The following is a 17150-nucleotide window of genomic DNA, read 5'->3' as shown; positions in this document are numbered from 1 at the left end:
TCTGTTAACCGTTGTAATAATTACGCGATAACGTTGAAGAAATTTGCAGAAAACCACCAGGTTGTTTCCTCATAAACAAACCAGCGCTGACGTAGGATTCAGAAGGAGGCGTCCCGCACGCGACGTCACGAAAATCAATGTTTCCCGGGAAATCCAAATGCCGAGTTTTTTTCAGAGGCGGACCAGTTCGCCTCAAATGGCTCGATTTCAACTGAATTTTTCTGGTATTGCGCAAAATGTGACAGATATTTTACCAAAGTTTAATATAAAATAGGAGGATTACACTGATCTGGCTCCTGAATTTACCCGTGATCTGCACTTTAAGGCCCGGTCCCACAAAACCTATAACTATAACTAAATCGGTCCCCTGTAGTTTATGTGGTTGACGCTCACACCAGACCGATAACCATCCCTATAGCTCAGGCCTGGACCTGATCTGATAAAACATCTGACCAATCAGCTAATTGTTTACATGTGACGTCGTCCGAGCATGTGCTGTTTTTCCCCAGGCATCTTTGTACATCCTTGTTGCATCATGAAAAGAAAGAGAGCACAAATTTCCTCTCTGCATTGAACCCATCTGAAACAACGAGCACACACGCATACCCAGAGCAGTTGGGAGTTAGGTGCCTCGCTCAAGGCCGTCCCATATTAACCTGGACTTAGGAAACCCACGCAGACACAGGGAGATCATGCAAACTCCGCACAGAAAGGCCCTCGCCAGCCGTTGGGTTCGAACCCAGAACCTTCTTGCTGTGAGGTGACCGTGCTAACCACTACACCACCGTGCCGCTCATCTCATTATCTCTAGCCGCTTTATCCTGTTCTACAGGGTCGCAGGCGAGCTGGAGCCTATCCCAGCTGACTACGGGCGAAAGGCGGGGTACACCCTGGACAAGTCGCCAGGTCATCACAGGGCTGACACATAGACACAGACAACCACTCACATTCACACCTACGGTCAATTTAGAGTCGCCAGTTAACCTAACCTGCATGTCTTTGGACTGTGGGGGAAACCGGAGCACCCGGAGGAAACCCACGCGGACACGGGGAGAACATGCAAACTCCGCACAGAAAGGCCCTCGCCGGCCGCGGGGCTCGAACCCGGACCTTCTTACCTCTAAATGCAGGTAAGATATTTTAATTATGAACTTCGGCAGTCCAAACATTTAATTGTATTAGACTAATTAATTTTTTTTTTTTTATCCGTGATGCAGCATCCGTATGAAATCAGTAACCAATCGGTAATATGCTGAAACATCCGTGACCAATCCATAAATTATTAGCATCAGTATTAAAATCCGTAACCTACCCATGTTTCATCAACCACCGGAGTGTGTGTACATGGGTTGTTTCGAAGCCCAAGCTGTACAGTATGAGCCGGAATAATGTGCTACTACTTGGGGGGGAAGAAAAAAAACTTCCAGGACTATTCCTAAGTTGCATGTGTTTATTTCCCAGAGTGTCAGGACCAAGCGGTATTATAGTCGGGAGGGACAGTCCGAGTTCTAGTAATCGGTGTTGTAGGACCGGACCCTTAATCATTCTGATCAGATTGCTCTCAAAAGATGACCATGTTAAAATCTTGTTAATACATGAGAGAACTTTTTAAATACACTACCGTTCAAAAGTTTGGGGTCACTTTGAAATGTCCTTATTTTTGAAAGAAAAGCACTGTTCTTTTCAATGCAGATCACTTTAAACTAATCAGAAATCCACTCTATACATTGCTAATGTGGTAAATGACTATTCTAGCTGCAAATGTCTGGTTTTTGGTGCAATATCTCCATAGGTGTATAGAGGCCCATTTCCAGCAACTCTCACTCCAGTGTTCTAATGGTACAATGTGTTTGCTCATTGCCTCAGAAGGCTAATGGATGATTAGAAAACCCTTGTACAATCATGTTAGCACAGCTGAAAACAGTTGAGCTCTTTAGAGAAGCTATAAAACTGACCTTCCTTTGAGCAGATTGAGTTTCTGGAGCATCACATTTGTGGGGTCGATTCAAAATGGCCAGAAAAATGTCTCGACTATATTTTCTATTCATTTTACAACTTATGGTGGGAAATAAAAGTGTGACTTTTCATGGAAAACACAAAATTGTCTGGGTGACCCCAAACTTTTGAACGGTAGTTAAGATTTTGTAGTGTTCGTGTTGATGAGCCTGCATGGTCAAAACAAGCCTATGAATAATGTCAACTTGAATATAAGGTTAAGTTGAATCTTAAAATGTGTCCGGTGTTCGTTTACGGCTTCAGTAAACAAGCAAATCATATTACGCACGTTGACTGTGGTCGGTAGAAGAGAGCAACTGGACTTGCTTGAAAAGTCTTGAAGACGTTTCGCCTCTCGTCCGAAAAGCATCCTCAGTTCTGTCTGTCTAACAGGGAGTATCAAGTATTTATCCTCTCATGGATCATCATAGAATCCGAATCAGAATGCTGATGGCTGCATTGTAGGTGGCTGATGGATGTCATAGACACCCACCTCTGTTCAGTGATGGTCGTTCCAGGTTGACAAAAATGAACGATCCTCTCTGGCTAAGATGTCTGCCAGCAGTGTTGCCAGATGAGAGTGACAGTTTCCAGCCCAATCACAGTTTGAAACCCACCCAATCCAATAAAATCCCGCCCAAAGGCTTAAGTTGCCAGATCTCAATGGTATTTGCGTTTATTAGTCATACATGCATAGGATCGCATAGGCTGATACGCTATCACCACTTACAAGAGAATATAAGCATAAGAAAGAGAATGGAAGTCCGTGTGGCAGGGGAGAACAAGATAGTGCATACACGATACAAAAAAGTAGGCGCCACCCTCTTGTGGCCTTACTCGACACTGCAGAAATATCTAGACTGTTACAGATAGCAAATCACAACCAAAAAGAGCATAATAAAACAATCACAGAACTTGCCAAATACACCTCGTGTATCCCAGTGCCAGGCCCAAGTTAACACAGCAGCAGTAACCACCTGCTATTTACACGTAAAAAGATTACTATGGACATATGGAGAGCGCGGGCTTCTGCCTCAGGCTTCTGCGTCGGCGCACTACGCTAGTTTGTTGATGTGACGTCACGTTGTTATAGCGACTGAATAACTCACTGCAATGACCATAATACGAGTGAGTGATGTATACTGAATTTTGTATTTGTATTGTTTTTAAACCATAAAATAACGGTTTGTTGTGCAGTTTTCACAATATTAAAAAACCGCCAGTTGTTGGCAAAAGCAGCCCAAATTGTATATACCCGCCCAATGCATTTTTTCCCGGCCAGATGTAATCAAAAGTAGCCCAATTGGGCGGAAAACCGCCCAATCTGGCAACACTGTCTGCCAGTTTTCTGGAAGTCCTCTCATACTCCCGCACCAGTCGAAGGGAACTCATCCCAAAGTGCGTAGAAACATATCTGTGAAGATACTCAGTCATCCAGGTACATAGTAATCTGTGGTTGGTAGAAGAGAGCAACTGGACTTGCTTGAAAAGTCTTGAAGACGTTTCGCCTCTCGTCCGAAAAGCTTCCTCAGTTCTGTCTGTCTAACAGAGGTGGGTGTCTACGACATCTATCAGCCACCTACAATGCAGCCATCAGCATTCTGATTCGGATTCTATGATGATCCATGAGAGGATAAATACTGGATACTCCCTGTTAGACAGACAGAACTGAGGATGCTTTTCGGACGAGAGGCGAAACGTCTTCAAGACTTTTCAAGCAAGTCCAGTTGCTCTCTTCTACCGACCACAGATTACTATGTACCTGGATGACTGAGTATCTTCACAGATATACGCACGTTGACATAACGAGCCAAATGCATGAACAGTCGGATCGTTTTCCTGAATGACACCTCGCCATGGGCATCTACGGGTTAATGGATTGAGTGATTTTAATTTCAGGGGCTGCAAAAATTATACAGGAGTCCTGCTCTCGTTTGATTAAAAATGATCACGCGTCAATAACAAGAAGATAACGGTGTAGCTTGCTCCGGCCCCGTCTAGTCCAGAAGGAACGCTCTAAAGCGGGCCACCTTATTGGCGCAATCACGTCAATCGGATGCGTTTTGAGACGGTTCGTTTTTTGCGATTTCAACCGGAAAGCGCGATCACGGCAGTGTCTTTTTGCCGATACAAAACGCTAGTTTTAAAACCATTGCAAAGCTCAAAACAACATGATAGTTCTGTGGAAGTGAGTAGAGGGTTCCTACAAACGAAACGAAGTGTCCCTGGCTCTGCAAGTGCACGGACAGAGTGTGTAGAAGAGTAAATACAAAGCCAGTGACCTTACCTGAAGCCGGAGCGCGCTGCTTAATTTGAGGGGGAGCAAGCCGGAGCGCGCTGCTTAATTTGAGGGGGAGCAAGCCGGAGCGCGCTGCTTAATTTGAGGGGGAGCAAGCCGGAGCGCGCTGCTTAATTTGAGGGGGAGCAAGCCGGAGCGCGCTGCTTAATTTGAGGGGGAGCAAGCCGGAGCGCGCTGCTTAATTTGAGGGGGAGCAAGCCGGAGCGCGCTGCTTAATTTGAGGGGGAGCAAGCCGGAGCGCGCTGCTTAATTTGAGGGGGAGCAAGCCAGAGCGCGCTCCGGAACCTCGGCCGGATCACTCCGGGAGCAAGCCGGAGCGCGTTGCTTAATTTGAGGGGGAGCAAGCCGGAGCGCACTGCTTAATTTGAGGGGGAGCAAGCCGTAGCGCGTTCCGGAACCTCGGCCGGAGCACTCCGGGAGCAAGCCGGAGCGCGCTGCTTAATTTGAGGGGGAGCAAGCCGGAGCGCACTGCTTAATTTGAGGGGGAGCAAGCCGGAGCGCACTGCTTAATTTGAGGGGGAGCAAGCCGTAGCGCGTTCCGGAACCTTGGCCGGAGCACTCCGGGAACAAGCCGGAGCGCGCTGCTTAATTTGAGGGGGAGCAAGCCGGAGCGTGCTGCTTAATTTGAGGGGGAGCAAGCCGGAGCGCACTGCTTAATTTGAGGGGGAGCAAGCCGTAGCGCGTTCCGGAACCTCGGCCGGAGCACTCCGGGAACAAGCCAGAGCGCGCTGCTTAATTTGAGGGGGAGCAAGCCGGAGCGTGCTGCTTAATTTGAGGGGGAGCAAGCCGGAGCGCACTGCTTAATTTGAGGGGGAGCAAGCCAGAGCGCGCTCCAGAACCTCGGCCGGAGCACTCCGGGAACAAGCCGGAGCGCGCTGCTTAATTTGAGGGGGAGCAAGCCGGAGCGTGCTGCTTAATTTGAGGGGGAGCAAGCCGGAGCGCACTGCTTAATTTGAGGGGGAGCAAGCCGTAGCGCGTTCCGGAACCTCGGCCGGAGCACTCCGGGAACAAGCCAGAGCGCGCTGCTTAATTTGAGGGGGAGCAAGCCGGAGCGTGCTGCTTAATTTGAGGGGGAGCAAGCCGGAGCGCACTGCTTAATTTGAGGGGGAGCAAGCCAGAGCGCGCTCCGGAACCTCGGCCGGAGCACTCCGGGAGCAAGCCGGAGTGCGCTGCTTAATTCGAGGGGGAGCAAGCCGGAGCGCGCTGCGGCAGCTATTTACACTGGATCCGGTGTAAATAGCTGCCGGATCGTAATTACAGTAAACTAGTAAATACAGTAAAGGAAAAACTTGAGACTGAAAGGTTTTAACAGTCATCCAAATGACTGAACGTAAACATTGCTACAGTAACATACCAGCTACTATGTTGTTGACATTAGCTAGCTTGACCTTCAAAATGGCGGACACCTGGGCGTCACGTGACCCTGTGACGTCAGGTGAAAAACCTCAATAATTGTAATGAGGCAAATCTGGGTAGAAGTTCTATGCACCCTAGGTCCCCCTACCTTCATGCCAGAAAGACTCAAAATCGGTGAAGAATTGAAGGAGAAGCAGCAATTTGTGTAGAAACTGCTCGTTAGGGATTGATTGATTAATTACTCCATATCTTCATTATTAATTGCAATTATGCAAATTTGGGTAGAAGCTACATATATGCACCCCAGGCAGACCTACCTTCTTGCCAAAAGAATAAAAATCGGTGAAGAATTGAGAGAGAAGAGGAGATTTTCGTGAAATGTGCGTACATGTCAACCTATACGGAGTGTCCGTATTTTATACGGATTTGATTCAATAAACGTAGTATACGGGTGTATAAATAAAGTTATACAGATTCTTTAAAAAAACTTCAATATTTATTTAGAGCTATAATCAATTCCCACGATGATAAGAGCACATAACATTTACAAACGTACTGTACACCGCAGACAGCCAGTAAAGAGTCTTATGAAATCGCGCGTTATCTTGTGGTAGCGAGACTTCGTTCCACTTCTGATCATGCGCACACTGCATTGCGAGAATCCCGCCAACCGGGAAGTCATAGACATATAAACATAGACGCCGCCTTCTGCGTAGAATCATACATCATCCTCGCCGCCATATTGGATGTGGCAAAGTGGAGATTCTTCAGCCGTCTCTGGTATAGCGTCTAGACAGTAGCCGAGAATAAAGATGCCTCATTCATGTGCTGCGTTTAACTGTACCAACAGGTTTACCGTCCAAACGAGATCACATGGGATTACCTTTCACAGGCGAGACTGGAAAAATACTTTTCATTGTATCTGGTCATTATAACGTAATTTTACGAACAGATTTTCCTGACTTCGTGGCTGATATGAAGTCTCGCGCATAATAGCCGCTCGGTGAAACCTGTCTCCAAACAACGAAGTATTTCCTTCGTAACTACGCTGATAACACTTTGTGTTTTTGTCAAACACTGGAGCTTTGTATTCATTCTGAAGGTTTATTGTTATTAATATTGAATAAAAAGTAACTGGGATATATATCATTGTTAATTATCATTCAAATTTTAGGTAAATTATTTTAATTTGCATCTTGTACGGATTTTATAAGGGAAATACGGATTTTGGAGGTTGGTTATACAGGTTTGATTGACCAAAGGTTGACATGTATGAATGTGGACGATGCCGGACGGACGACGGACAACACACGATGGGATAAAACCCATCACCTGTCGGACGGATGAGCTAATAACTGAGATGAAGAATTTATAAAACTGAAAGAAATGGTCCAAGTCACTGCATCATCTGCTAAAGTAGTAGTGGTGATGATGATGTAGTAAAAATGCTGACCGTCATCCACCGTCTGTGAGACGATTACAACGTCTGCAACCTGCAGCGAGAGTTCATCAGGCTGCCGAGCCGTGTACGTACGCTTCACCTCCACCTGCATGGAATCTGACACACACACACACACACACACAGAGACAGAGTGCATGAGAACACTGAACCAACCCAGAGGTCTTGGTATTTCTAGAACCTTTTCATCCAAGTGAACATTTTGTTCATGTCAAGCACACATGCTCTGCTGCACATGACCACCAGGAGGCGCTGTTCCTCTAAGTTTTCTCAAATTCTTCTCTTCTGATTCAACTTCCCACATTTCACTATTTAGTGCACTGAAATGTATAAATAAATGCACCTGGACTGAATCTGGGTCTTATCCTGACCCGTAGGTATGGAAATGAAAGAGTTTGGTTTTGTTGTAGTATCAAATGTCCGAAAAAAAGTTGTTCATGTTAAACGCTTCAGTGCGGCGAAATCTGATCCTGAAACATTTGACAAAAACTCACTTGTTCTGTCTGCGTTCTTCTCGTTGTTGGTGCGTCCCAGTGCGCTGATCCAGCGAGCACGCTCATTACTGCAGACGGAAAGAAAGAAAGAATTACAAATAAACATTTCATCTCATCTCATTATCCCTAGCCGCTTTATCCTGTTCTACAGGGTCGCAGGCAAGCTGGAGCCTATCCCAGCTGACTACGGGCGAAAGGCGGGGTACACCCTGGACAAGTCGCCAGGTCATCACAGGGCTGACACAGACAACCATTCACACTCACATTCACACCTACGGTCAATTTAGAGTCACCAGTTAACCTAACCTGCATGTCTTTGGACTGTGGGGGAAACCGGAGCACCCAGAGGAAACCCACGCGGACACGGGGAGAACATGCAAACTCCGCACAGAAAGGCCTTCGCCGGCCGCTCGGTTCAAACCCAGAACCTTTTTGCTGTGAGGCGACAGCGCTAACCACTACACCACCGTGCCGCCACAAATAAACATTTTTCTCCATTTCTTTTCTGAATTGATCATAAACATTTTGTCGAACCGTTCCTTCGGGAAACTCGAGCCGTATTCACGTTTGGCACACGGTTTTGTCCGATGCATTTTCGAAATGAAAGAATGCGATCCGATCACGCAGTAAAGCAGATGAAGATTAGATTAGAGGCTTTACTGAAACACGAACCCAAAGCATCGACCTGTTACCCTCTCGCCACTCTACAAGTACATTGCCTTACTGTCTGGATGTTCCAATAAGTGCATAAACAAGCTCCAGTTAGTTCAAAATGCAGGAGCAAGAGTCCTTACTAGAACTAGAAAATATGACCACATCACGCCTGTCTTATCCACACTGCATTGGCTCCCAATCAAATTTCGTATTGATTATAAAATACTACTATTGACCTTTAAAGCACTAAATGGTCTCGCACCACAGTACCTGAGCGAACATCTGGTCCTCTATGACCCGCCACGCCTACTTAGATCAAAAGGTGCAGGCTATCTGCTGGTACCTCGTATAGTGAAGGCTACATCAGGGGGCGGAGCCTTTTCTTACAAAGCCCCACAGTTATGGAACAGCCTTCCAAGTAGTGTTCGGGAATCAGACACAGTCTCAGCGTTTAAGTCTCGGCTGAAAACATATCTGTTTAGTCAAGCCTTTTGTTAATGGTGTTTATGAGGGAAAGGAGTAGATCTGGAGGATCCTCAGACAGAGTGTTTTGGTAAACTGGGATGTATGGATGCTGTCAGTCCCCACTCGCTTGCTCACTCGAGTTTGTTGACGGTGTAGTGGCTGCTGCTTTATGTCCTGGGGCTCCCTCATGCCTGTGTTACCTTCTGGCTCTCTCCTTTTAGTTATGCTGTCATAGTTAGTTGCCGGAGTCCCTGCTTGTACTCAGTGCAATATGTATACTGTTCCTACTTATTCAGGTGACATTGGGCATACCTAACCACCTGTGTTTTCTCTACCTCTCCCCTAAAATCTGTCCCTCTGAGTTACATGTCAGTCCTGGGATCGAGATGCTGAACGTCTTCTGCTCCTCGGACCTGCCTGATCCATCCTGATGCCCTGTGTCTGGTTGGAGTCTCATCACTTTGCTCCTGTAGAGGACGGCCCCATATCATATGGACAGTTGAAAGTCACACTTGGAGGACGCTCTGGACTCTTACAGTAATGCTTTTATGGCTGAGGACTACAGTTGACTTGCTAACTTTAGGACTGCAGTTGTCATGAACAGTTTTGCACTCAAGTTTCCGTCAGTGAAGAGTTACAACATCAACAAAACTGACGTCATGTTAAATCTGTTAATGTTATAGTCATGCTGTCTGTTGTCGCCCAAATGAGGATGGGTTCCCTTTTGAGTCTGGTTCCTCTCGAGGTTTCTTCCTCATGTCGTCTGAGGGAGTTTTTCCTTGCCACCGTCGCCACGGGCTTGCTCATTGGGGATAGATTAGGGATAAAATTAGCTCATGTTTTAAGTCGTTCAAATTCCGTAAAGCTGCTTTGCGACAATGTTTATTGTTAAAAGCGCTATAGAAATAAACTTGACTTGACATTTATACAGGAACTCTACAGGTGAGAGAAAACAAGGCATTAAAATCAGTGTGTCTCGCGGTGTGTGTTTGAGTTAACATCATGCACCAGCACACTCTATAAACACCAAGTGGCAGGTCGGGTTACGAGGTGAAACCTGAACGTCACAAATGGCCCTGAACAAAAGCCTGCTCGGAATCTGCCTTTGCCTCCGATCCGATCCTGCCTGACTGAGAACGTGCTGTTCTTTTCTCACACGCACAGAACAAATACCATATGCCATTTTTCCAGAATTAGATGGAATCTAGTTATTACAGGTACCTGTACAAATAGGAGGAGGTTTCAGGATCTTGACGGGAGCTGGATAATGGATTCGATTCGTGCACTAAAATCCTACCAGAATTTCTCAAAGTGACTACTAAAAGATGAAGGGACACGCTCCTGTTTTGTGGCTAAATCTCGAAAAGCGTTTTATTGCATGACATTTTTTTTTTTATTTCTCGTATGTCAGAGTTGACTGTTTACTGCAGATTTCTTTGCGAGCTCAGGAAAGCTACCCAGGGTGGAGGTCGAGGATGTAGAACACATCCCACCCGCATGGGCAATTTAGAGTAGCCAGTTAACCTAACTGCATGTCTTTGGACTGTGAGGGAAACCGGATCACCTGGAGGAAACCCACACAGATACGGGGAGAACATGCAGAAAGGCCCCTGTTGGTCATGAGGTTCAAACCTGGAACCTTCTTGCTGTGAGGCGACAGTGCTAACCATTACTAGTCTGGCTAACGCGACTTCAAAGCTCTGCGAGCATTTGGTCTGGCAAAGATATTAAGCCCAACCGTTTCCCAAAGGCGTGGTTGACCCGCCTCCCTGAAATGCCTCAGTTTGCTACTGGTCAAAGCCAGAAAAGGCTGTGACGAAGCTTAAACCAATCACATCACTCTTTCCTCTGACGTATGTGACGCGACGGAAACTGCTTGAGTAACAGGAAGAAGATAAATACCTCCAGGGCTGCTCTTTGCTCCGTTTTCAATGAGAACTTCCCGTTGAATGCTTTCAATACAGCATCTACCGCTGTGTCAAAGGCTTGCCGCTGCTCCATGTTCTTAATGTTTCTAGTGAATGAAGCGCTTCCAGCATAGATTCTGTAAACAATCTATGGCTTCCGGTCGCAGTTCTACTACGTCACTGCCTTGAACACGCCTCTACCCAGGGCCGTTGGAGATGCTCAAAGTTGATTGGCTCCCGATTTTTCGGGAGCTTGGAAGAGCTGGAGATAGCTTGCCTTGCCAGACTAAGCTCGCAACAGGCCCTCGTGTTGCGTCACACTTAGGATGGGCGGGCCCAGGCTAAACCATTACACCACTGTGCCGCCCCACCAGTATGTTACATGTCATGGAGTGAGCATCTCTAGAGAATAAGAAGAAATTTGGGGAACATTTTATTTGATTTTATTATGTAGGGTACAAAATGTAAAATTGAGCTAAATATTAGCGACAGGAAAGCAGTGATGGGGGAATCAAAAATGAACCAGAAAACATCATTTCGTAAAACTAAAATATTTTCTTTTAAATCCATCAGAAAATTGATTCTAGTTAGCTATCTTTTTACTTTTTTTCCCCCTAAAATAACAACTGACTTATTTCTAGGTCAACCACGAGTTGGCCTAATGGTTAGCGTGTCCACCTCTTGACCAGGAGATTGAGAGTTCTACTTGCAGTCGGGTCATACAAAAAAAAAAATCATAAAAATGGTACCTACTGCCATTTGGCAAGGCATGCTGCAATACAGATGTGAGTGAGGAGTCAAACTCTTGCAGTTACCAGAGGACTAGCCCCCCACTGTAACCCTAGCTGTATAGTAGGCGAGAAGCCAAGGGCTACAGAAGCGGAGATCAGCTCCACCCAATGTACCTTAAGACCGTGAGCTGGCCTAGTGGTTAGCGTGTCCGCCTCTCGACTGGGAGATCGCGACTTCTACTCGTGGTTGAGTCATACCAAGGACCATCATAAAAATGGTACCTACTACCGTCTGGCAAGGCATACTGCAATACAGATGCGAGTGGAAAGTCAAATTCTCGCGGTTACCAGAGAACTAGCCCCCCACTGTAACCCAAGCTGTATAGAGGATGTGCAGTCACGTGACCCACACGTGTGTACTCCGCCCACTCCGGCATATTGGATGGCATCAGGATAGTTTACCTTGCGCGAGCGTAATGGATCCAGGCAGTAATCCCCAAGAAAATTCGGAAAATACCTTATCTACATCGCGCGATTATTTGTCTAAGTTTGTTCAGCATCTTGAAGGTGACGTGAGGCAGCGGTACGTGGAAAAGTGTTCCAGGTTTGGGATTGCAGATCCGTACAACTTGCCGCAATCCTTGTTCAGGGAAATTCGGAGATGTGGTGCCGGCGATTTGCCCGATCTGGCCTACCACGACATTTACAATTTTCTCGTTAATCGTGAATCGTGTTACACTGGCAAAGCCCTCAAAGCTTACAAGAGCCTGGAAGCTTATAAATATTTTGTTGCGGGATGGGTATCCCAACTATACCTCTGGAAGGTTCCAAAGAAGAATGTCTACTTGATAACCTCACGGGTAAGTGGCATTAAGATGTTTATCATAAAGAGACTATGCAGGACGTTTTATCTTAAGAATGTTCGAAATTTAAACTCCATTCCAGATAATGACAGGGTTGTAAATATGCATGTTTTTGTCTGAAAAACAGGAAGTCAGAAAGCTGCGCACGTTTGCGCAACTTCCACGAAAATGTGGGCAGCTTTCTGATTTACTGTTTTCTTCTCATACTTCCTATTTTTCATGGACTGTAACGGCATTTGCTTATTTAGTAATTTTAATACAGAATTTACTCTGATGAAATTATTCAGACACTCCAACGCCCCCCCTAAAAAAAAAATCGGGTCTGTGCGATTCAGCCGTGAAAAAGGCGCGTCCGCTGTTTGCATCCCTGTTTAAACTCATAGGTTAACCGACTTTAACCGGCTAATGAGGCTCGGTGGTCGGTCAAGATTTTTTTTTAGTTTTTGCCATCCCTACTATGGATTGGCCTTTCAAAGGCATATATGAGCCAAAAAGATAAAACATTGTCATAGACTAGGCCAGGGTAGTAGGGCTAGGCATAGCCATTTTAAACGTTACAGACTGTCTAGTTTTTAAGTATGCAGCTATCATTCAATCCGAAAATCAACTTAACAGATGTACTAGGAGTATTGAATTAGAAGATTACACCAAATGCTGAACAAGATAGAACCATTCTCGAAAGATCTACTCCCACACACTTGATAATTAGAACGGGTTCGTCTAAGTTCTATGCGCGGCCTTGCCGTCCAAAATGGCGGATAATGAATATCACGTGACCTCGTGACGTCACGTGCATGCTCTCTATAGGTGACAGGCCGAGGGCTATCGAAATGGAGATCGGTGCTGCACCCATACGCTTTAAAGAGTTGGTTAGTCCTGGGATAGAAGACTGCCTGGGAAGACCAGATTCTGGCGTGAGAGGGACTTTGACAATGTACCTTAAGGGCCTGGTTAGTACTGGGATGGCCAGGTCCCTGCACGGGATGGACTTTGACTATTTCTAACTCCAATCATATGTCTGTGTTTGGTCCAGCTGGTACCCGGGTAAGAGGATTCAGCTCTGTTGCAATACGGGTCGCTTCCCAACGTAAATAACAATCAATCAATAGCATTTTTCCAGAGGATGGCCAAGCTCATGGAATTACTTCCAATCCTGTATTTTGTCTGTCCATGAACTTGCCAAATGTACCGTACCCAAGTACCTACACCGAATTTGCTCCCCCTTCTATCCCTGGTACAATGCAAGCCAGGGCAGGGAATGTGGGTGGAGCTAGAACTAGCACAGACCACTGATTGGTCAAACGCAAATCTACAGACATCCTGATTAACATCTCTGGTGCAAATTCTACAGCAGTCATAGAGACTGCCAAGTCAAGTTCTTTTGAGAAGCAATTCTACATTTCAGATTTGTTTTCTATGTATTTACCCACAGTAGAGTTTTGTTAAATCTTTACGTAGCTCGATCCTTACCCATGATCCATATAAATTCGGCCATCTTGAATCCGAAATGTCCGTTTATTTAATTTAACAAGTTAGGATTAGGGTCTATAACTAGTCGTTACTCGCTAATGTCCAGACAAATTCCTCCTCCTTTCAGGGCTAGAGTTATGGGATTGGAAACAAACACTCGGCTGTGGTATTGGTCCTGGATTGGGATTTGCTGACCTCCCATGTTACAAATGTGACATCATGGATGTTATTGTACTTTGCCTTGCCACACTGTCTGGTGGAAACGCACTAACAGCCTTCTGTTAGCTCTTTGTGGTTTACTGCAAGCTGGACCCAAACACTTGTGTGTGTTCTGTTGGTTCTTCCATGAAGGTTAACGGATGTGTCATTTCTCCTCCGCAACCTTTTAATGGTTAATTTTTAATAAGCACCGCACACTCCTTGATAAAATTATGTGCAAAACAAAGCAACCAAAACCAGACACAGAACCGTCTGTCTTCTGTCTCTGCATATGGGGACACGCAGGATATGAGTCAATCACAACATCATGCTGCTGCCAGCGTTAACTTTTGATTGCTTTCATCTGGTTGTGCTCATGGTCCTGCACTTCCACAGAAGAGTTGTTTTTGTCGTTCCACCATGCAGGCTGAACCAAATTAAAGTAGTGCTGAACTCTGAGACAACCCCCGATGAGTCATCAGCCGGCAGTACACACATTCACAGAGCCTGGTCACGACACACAGCTAGACACCAGCCCAATCAGAGACGGTGCTCGGACGCTGTGTGGCTCCAGCCCAATCAGAGGAACATGCTGGGAGTAAAATCCCCACTTGGTCATCGTTTTCTGATTCTTATTCTGGTCCACTTTAGCATCACTTCAAAGCCAGGAATGGCCAGAAGAGCAATTAGCTACCATGAGTGGACTCTGACTCATCCATTCACCAGTTGCTGCTTCATGACTTGCTGAATTGTCCATGTTTTGTTTGTGGAATGTGGGGGTTCTATTCCTGCTTCAGGGTCACAGGGGCTCTTTGTGTATCGTGGAAGCCCCTTGATGAGCACGAGTACGACAGCCATTCACTGCCACATTTGCCCATGTGTGCAAACAGAACAAATAAAAGTGTTGCGTTTGCATCTCGAGAGTGATAAACAGCTGGATGACATCTGGTGTCTCTCACACATGCTCAGACCAGATAGCCAGATACACTGATACCCTGTCCACACTAGGGATTTTGTACCGATATGAAACTACTTTGGTACCGCAACACCTGTCCACACAAGCAACTATACCAGTACTGCAGCAGTATAACTGTATCGGTACGAAACCCACAAATGTATGGGTTTCGTACCGGTACAGTATCGGTACTGTAGCGCTTCGCTGTATTGTGGACAGATGAAGCGGCTCTGTATCGATACAAATATAATGCGCATGCGCAAAGTCACACACCTCAATCGATGTCTTCGCTGAATAAAATAGTGAAGAACGGAGATTCGTTTGTTTCTTTCTCAACTGCCTCGCACGTTTTATACGATTTGACTGAATAAATGACCACCAGAAATACAGACTGTACACTGACAACAAAAAGCACACACACGTTGTTTCATCCATACGGAAGCCGAGAGAGGCCCTTCATATAATCCTTTTTTTTTTTTTTTTTATTCACCTTGTTATCCCAAGATAACGACATAATTAATTCAGGATCTCGAAAAAACAACACAACTAATTCGAGATCTCGAGAAAACAAAACCGTCATTTCGAGATCTTGAGAGACTTGTGATATGCTGACTTTGGGGCTATTTCTCATTCTGTATAGACGCAACTTTGGTCATTAGAATGTCTGGAACAATCGATCACCTAATAAGGCAATATTTTGATCAGGGGTTGACACAGGGAGAGATTGCATTAAGTCTTTTAATAAGGGATAATTTCAAAATTAGTCCGCGGCACCTCCGCAGAAGACTGGCCCGGCTTCGTCTCTACCGACAGAGATACAGTGATCCAGCTGAGATCATGAAATAATTGTTTTGTTTTCTCGAGATCTCGAAATAACGGATGCCATATATTCTCGGAAGGAAGTTACACGGTAACCACAGAAACATTTTGCGCACGCGCATTTCAACTACCGTGAAAGAAAACCGCAAACATTTCTCGCTAGTGTGGACAGATGCACTAAACTGTACCGGTATACTTTGTATCGATACAGTTATACCACTTTCGTACCGGTACAAGTGTGAACACAGCATAATAATGCTTGTCGCTATATTCCATTTTAGAGACCTGGGAATGAGGAAAAAAGATAAAAGAAGAGATGAAACCTATAGATAGGTGAGTGGAGAGATGTACGCTAGGTGGACTGGGAACTGGATGGGAGAATCAGTGGACCAGTGAATGGATGGATGGAGGAATTAATGGTTGCAAACACCTATGGATTAGGGTGCTGGATTAGTAGGTTGAAGGATGAATGGATGAGCTGAGGATGGATGGGTCAATGGAAGGAAAGTTTTGGGTGGGTGAATGGATGGATGCATGATAGGATCAGTGGTGGAAGACGGATGGATGGGTGAACATTTTGCAAGTGGGTGGATTAGAAGGTGGATATTCTGAATGGTAGGCTCAATGGAAGGACAGTTTGTGGATGGATGGCAAGAATTGGTGAACAGTTTGTAGGTGGGTGGATGAGAAGTTAAATGGATGCATGGAAGGATTAATGGGTGAAAAGCTGGTGTGTGGATGGACAGATGGATGGGTGAACATTTTGCAAGGGGGTGGATTAGAAGATAGATGATCTGAATGGTAGACTCAATGGAAGACAGTTTGTTGGATGGATGGAAGGACTAGGTGAACAATTTGTAGGTGGGTGAATGAGAAGATAAATGGATGTATGGAAGGATCAGTGGGTGAAAAGCTAGTGGATGGGTGAACATTTTGTAGGTGGGTGGATTAGAAGACGGATGTTCTGAATGGTAGGCTCAATGGAAGGACAGTTTGTGGATGGAAGGAATAGGTGAACAATTTGTAGGTGGCCAGGTAAGAAGATAAATGGATGTATTGAAGGATCAATGGGTGAAAAGCTGGTGGATGGAGTGGGTGGATTAGAAGATGGATGTTCTGAATGGTAGGCTCAATGGAAGGACAGTTTGTGGATGGATGGCAAGAATCGGTGAACAGTTTGTAGGTGGGTGGATGAGAAGTTAAATGGATGCATGGAAGGATTAATGGGTGAAAAGATGGTGGGTGGATGGACAGATGGATGGGTGAACATTTTGCAAGGGGGTGGATTAGAAGATAGATGATCTGAATGGTAGACTCAATGGAAGACAGTTTGTTGGATGGATGGAAGGACTAGGTGAACAATTTGTAGGTGGGTGAATGAGAAGATAAATGGATGTATGGAAGGATCAGTGGGTGAAAAGCTGGTGGATGGATGGGTGAGCATTTTGTAGGTGGGTGGATTAGAAGACAGATGTTCTGAATGGT

The 17150-nt window shown here is 45.5% G+C and overlaps 1 protein-coding gene across 1 annotated transcript in view; it reads right to left on the bottom strand.

The window, feature by feature from the left end:
• LOC132888146 (rho guanine nucleotide exchange factor 26-like) overlaps positions 1-17150 on the bottom strand; it is a 156980-nt gene that overhangs the window by 1704 nt on the left and 138126 nt on the right. The window contains exons 13-14 of the mRNA XM_060924171.1: positions 7604-7671; positions 7104-7208 (exon numbers count right to left, since the gene is read on the bottom strand). Of these exons, the coding sequence (XP_060780154.1) occupies positions 7104-7208; positions 7604-7671 (173 nt within the window). The remainder of the gene's footprint in view (positions 1-7103; positions 7209-7603; positions 7672-17150) is intronic.

The sequence above is a fragment of the Neoarius graeffei genome, chromosome 6 (genome assembly GCF_027579695.1).
Source record: "Neoarius graeffei isolate fNeoGra1 chromosome 6, fNeoGra1.pri, whole genome shotgun sequence".
In the NCBI taxonomy this organism is placed as follows: Eukaryota; Metazoa; Chordata; class Actinopteri; order Siluriformes; family Ariidae; genus Neoarius; species Neoarius graeffei.
This window is presented reverse-complemented; position numbering and strand designations above follow the sequence as displayed.